The 4,561-nt window shown below is 59.9% G+C and overlaps 1 protein-coding gene across 1 annotated transcript; it reads left to right on the forward strand.

Moving 5' to 3' along the window:
• Window positions 1-1,175: 1,175 nt before the first annotated feature.
• On the forward strand, window positions 1,176-4,561 carry Eif1b (eukaryotic translation initiation factor 1B). The gene is made up of 4 exons (XM_070017482.1): window positions 1,176-1,486; window positions 2,523-2,686; window positions 3,666-3,767; window positions 4,148-4,561. Exons 1-4 carry the CDS (start codon window positions 1,456-1,458, stop codon window positions 4,190-4,192), a joined length of 342 nt encoding a protein of 113 aa, XP_069873583.1. The 5' UTR covers window positions 1,176-1,455; the 3' UTR covers window positions 4,193-4,561.

A 4,561-nucleotide genomic window follows, 5' to 3' on the forward strand; every position in this document is an offset into this window, starting at 1 on the left:
TCCGCGCCGTCCGGTCTCTTCATGGCGGATGGGCCCCGGCGCCCCCGGTTCTCTGGTGGGTCGCGGGCTGTCGGTCTCGCGGCCTCGAGCCGCGCTCCTCGGGCGCCAGGCCGTGCCGGGCCTGACCGCCGCCCTCTGCCAGGAGCCAGCGTCCGCTCCTCGCGCGGCGGCGGGCGGAGCCGTGCCGTGCGCGCGGCCTTGCGCAGGGGCGGGCCGGGGGGGGGGAGCCGAGGGGGAAGGCGTGGGGAGGCGGGCCCGAGGTCAAAGGCAGGGCCCTGACAGGCGCAGCAAATGTCCATCACTCCCAGGCCACGCCCCGGGGCGGGGCCTCTCGGGTTGGGGGAGGAGCCATGGGGGAGCTATGAAAGGGGCAGCGAGCCAGGACCGTGGCTCCCGCCTGTCACACCCTAGCTACTCCGGAGGCTGAGAGCTGAGGGTCACGGTTCAAAGCCAGCCCAGGCAGGCAGTCCGTGAGACTCAGAGCTCCAATAAACCACGAGAAAACCAGACGTGGCGCTATGGCTCAAGTGGTAGAGCGCTGGCCTTGAGCTCTTGAGCGGAAGAGCTGAGGGACAGCGCCCAGACCCAGAGTTCAAGACCCACAACTGACCGAAAAGAAAAAAAGCTGCAGCAAGATGTCAATCACTCCCTGGCCACGCCCCGGGGAGGAGCCATGAGGAACGCCCTGGACCATAAACGCGGGGCTATGAAAGGTGCAGCAAGATGTCAATCACTCCCTGGCCACGCCCCGGGGAGGAGCCATGAGGAATGCCCTGGACCATAAGGCGGGGCTATGAAAGGTGCAAGATGTCAATCACCCCTGGCCACGCCCCGGGGAGGAGCCATGAGGAACGCCCTGGACCATAAAGGCGGGGCTATGAAAGGTGCAGCGAGATGTCAATCACTCCCTGGCCACGCCCTGGGGAGGAGCCGTGAGGAACGCCCGGGACCATAAGGCGGAGCTATGAAAGGTGCCCCGAGATGTCAATCACGCCCTGGGGAGGGACCTCGATGGGTGTGGGGGCGGTCTATGGGCCGAGCTGCCAATCACTCTCTGCCCTTGCCCCGGAGGGAGGGGCCCTGAAAGACGCTGAGCGACGTCAATCAACCCCGCCAAGGCCACGCCCCGGGGAGGGGCCTCCAGCGCTTGGTGGGCGGGCCGGGGCGTCACGTGGGCGGCGGCGGCCATCTTGGAGGAGAAACCGCAGCGCCCGCCTCCCGGCTCGCGTCTGCCCGCCGCCGCCGCCGCCGCCGCGTCCGCCCGTCTCCGTCCGTCCGCCGGTCCGGCCGTCCTCCGCTCGCGGGCCCCTCCTCCCCGGCCCCGCTCCGCTCCCTCGCGCGCGTCTCGGGCCCGCAGCGTCGTCCGCCGCGGCTGGAGACCCGGGCGGCCCCCGCCAGCCACTTGCTGTTTCCCCCCCTCCCCCCCGCCTCGGCCGGGCCTCACACTAGTGTCGCATGTCCACTATTCAGAATCTCCAATCCTTCGGTAAGGCCCCCACCGCCCCCGGCCCGCAGCCCCGGGCCCGCGGCCAAGATGGCGGCGGCGCGCCCACCCTCCGTCCCCACGGCGCATGCGCGCGCGGCCCCGGCCCGACCCCGGAGCCTGGGAGCCCCGCGGCCTGCGCATGCGCGCGCGCCGCCTCCACCCCCCCCTCCCCAGGGGGCGGGGGCTCCACACGGGGCCCCGCTGTCCACCGCCTCCTGTCATTAGTGTCATCCTTCTGCCCATCCTGGGGGCCGCCCGCGACCTTTCTCGAAACCATTTATTTAGTCGCTCATTTATGTATTCTTCCTCTAAGGGTAAAGGTCTATTTGGGATTGATTTTTTTTTTCCTATTTATCAAGAAGGCTGGGGACTCCATCCCGACATTTTGTGATTATCTTTTATTATTATTGTTGTTGTTGTTGTTGTTGATTTTCTAGTCCTGGGGCTTGAACTCAGGGCCTGGGGCGCTGTCCCTGAGCTGCTTTTTTGCTCAAGGCTGGCGCTCTACCCCTTGAGCCACAGCGCCACCTCTGACTTTTTCTGCTGGCATGGTCTGAGGAATCGAACCCAGGGCTTCATGCATGTTAGACAAGCACTCTACCACTAAGTCACCTTCCCAGCCCATGAGTTTTTTCCTTTTTTTTCTTTTTGGTCCGTCGTGGGGCTTGAACTCAGGGCCTGGGCCCTGTTCCTCAGCTCTTCAGCTCAAGGCTAGCGCTCTACCACGTGAGCCACAGCGCCACTTCTGGTTTTCTAGTGGTTTATTGGAGATAGGAGTCTCAGGGACTTTTCTGTCCTGGGCTGGCTTTGAACTGTGATCCTCAGATCTCAGCCTCCTGAGTAGCTTGGATAACAGGCGTGAGCCACCAGTGCCCGACTTTTATTCTTTTTTTAATCTGAAATTCCTAGTGAATTACCTCTCTGCCCAGGTCCCCACCTGCATTTGAACACATCACCCTGCACGGTGCACCTCATTTCTAGAAAGTTCTTGCTAAGCATGGTTTCTGTGTTCCGGCCCGCTTTCCCCTCCCCACAGACCCCTTCGCTGATGCAACTAAGGGTGACGACTTGCTCCCTGCGGGCACCGAGGACTACATCCATATAAGAATCCAGCAGCGCAACGGGCGGAAGACGCTCACCACCGTGCAGGGCATCGCCGACGACTATGACAAGAAGAAGCTGGTGAAGGCCTTTAAAAAGGTACGGGAAGTGGGGCTGGGAAGGTGGCTCAGTGGTAGAGTGCTTGCCTTGCATGCCTGAGGCCCTGGGTTCAATTCCTCTGCACCACATAAGCAAAAAGAAAAAAGCCGGAAGTGGCGCTGTGGCTCAAGTGGTAGAGCGCTAGCCTTGAGCTGAAGAGCTGAGGGACAGTGCCCAGGCCCAGAGTTCAGGCCCCACGACCGGACCAAAAATAAATAAAAAGGTACAGGCAGAGCTGGGAAGCTGAGAGCTGAGGATCCCGGTTCAAAGCCAGCCTGGGCAGGAAAGGTGATGAGACTCTTGGCTCCAATGATCCACCAGAAAATCAGAAGTGGTGCTGTGGCTCAGTTGGTAGAGCATTTGCCTTGAGCTCAAGGACAGCACCCAGGCCCATAGTTCAAGACCCACATTTGGAAAAATAAGTAGAAATAAAATGGGAGGAGGAAGCTGGGCACCAGTGGCTCTTACCTGTTATCCCAGCCTCTCAGAAGGATGAGAATCTAGGATCACTGTTCAGAACCAGCCAGGGCAAGAAAGTGTGTGAGACCATTTATCCCCAGTGAGAACCGTTCAAAAACTGCAAATGGTGGTCATAGTGGTAGGGTGCTGGCCTTGAGCAAAAAGACACTCAGGGGCATCGCCCAGGCCCTGAGATCAAGCCCAATAATAATAATAATAATTTAAAGCCGGGCACTGGTGGCTCACGCCTGTCATCCTAGCTACTCAGGAGGCTGAGATCTGAGGATCATGGTTCAAAGCCATCCCGTGCAGGAAAAGTCCATGAGACTCTGATCTCCAGTAAACCACTAGAAAACCGGAAGTGGTGCTTTGGCTCAGCCGGTGGAGCGCTCGCCTTGAGCTAAGAGCGCAGGGACAGAGTAGGCCCAGAGTTCAAGCCCCACGATCATCATCAACAACAAAAAGTGAACAGGCCGCGCCGGTCCTCCACAGCGGCTGACATGCTGTTTGTGTCATGTAGAAGTTCGCCTGTAATGGCACTGTGATTGAGCACCCGGAGTACGGCGAGGTCATTCAGCTTCAAGGCGACCAGCGGAAGAACATCTGCCAGTTCCTCTTGGAGGTGAGTCCTGCGATGCGACCCTGAGGTTGCTCTTGGGAAGGATTTTCACTGCCAAGAGAGAGATCCTGGCAATGAAGCAAACAGGGAGCTTTGGGTGCTTCATCTGAAGAGAGCAGATCGATCATGCATGCATGCGTGTGCGCGCATGCGCACATGTGTACCTGAGTGCACTGGTCCTGGGGCTTGAACTCAAGGCCTGGATACCGTCCCTGGACTTCATTTGCTCAAGCCTGGTGCTCTACCACTTGAACCCCGGCACCACTCCCAGCTTTCTCTGTATATATGGTCCTGAGGACTCGAACCCAGAACTTCATGCATGCTAGGCGAGTGCTCGACCCCCTGAGCCACCTTCCCAGCCCCGCATTCCCGTTGCTCTGCAGGTTGGCATTGTGAAGGAGGAGCAGCTGAAGGTCCATGGCTTCTGAGCGCGCCTCCCCGCGTGAAGAAGCTCACGCGTGATTTTTCTTCCCCCTACCCCCCTACCCCCCACCCCGTGGCCGCCTTGTGACATGGCTCTCTTCAGGGAACGGACTTGTCCCTTTTGTCTTCACTTCCCCGGCTCCCCCCCTTGCGACCCCAGGGAGCCCGGGGCCAGGGGGCTCGTGACGCAGAAGAAGATCGCCGTGAGGTGGCCGCGGACCCCCGCGCATCTCGCCGTGTCTCCAGTGGAGAAGGTTTCGTTCTGAGTGTGCGCTCCGTTGATGTTCCGTTGATGGCTTTTCACTCGATTCCAATGTGGTGTTTTTCGTTGTTGTTGTTGTATTAAACCATGTATGTTGCGCTTAACAATTAAA

The sequence above is a fragment of the Dipodomys merriami genome, unplaced genomic scaffold, assembly GCF_024711535.1.
Source record: "Dipodomys merriami isolate MVZ:Mamm:240054 unplaced genomic scaffold, mDipMer1.0.p SCAF_125, whole genome shotgun sequence".
Lineage (NCBI taxonomy): Eukaryota > Metazoa > Chordata > Mammalia > Rodentia > Heteromyidae > Dipodomys > Dipodomys merriami.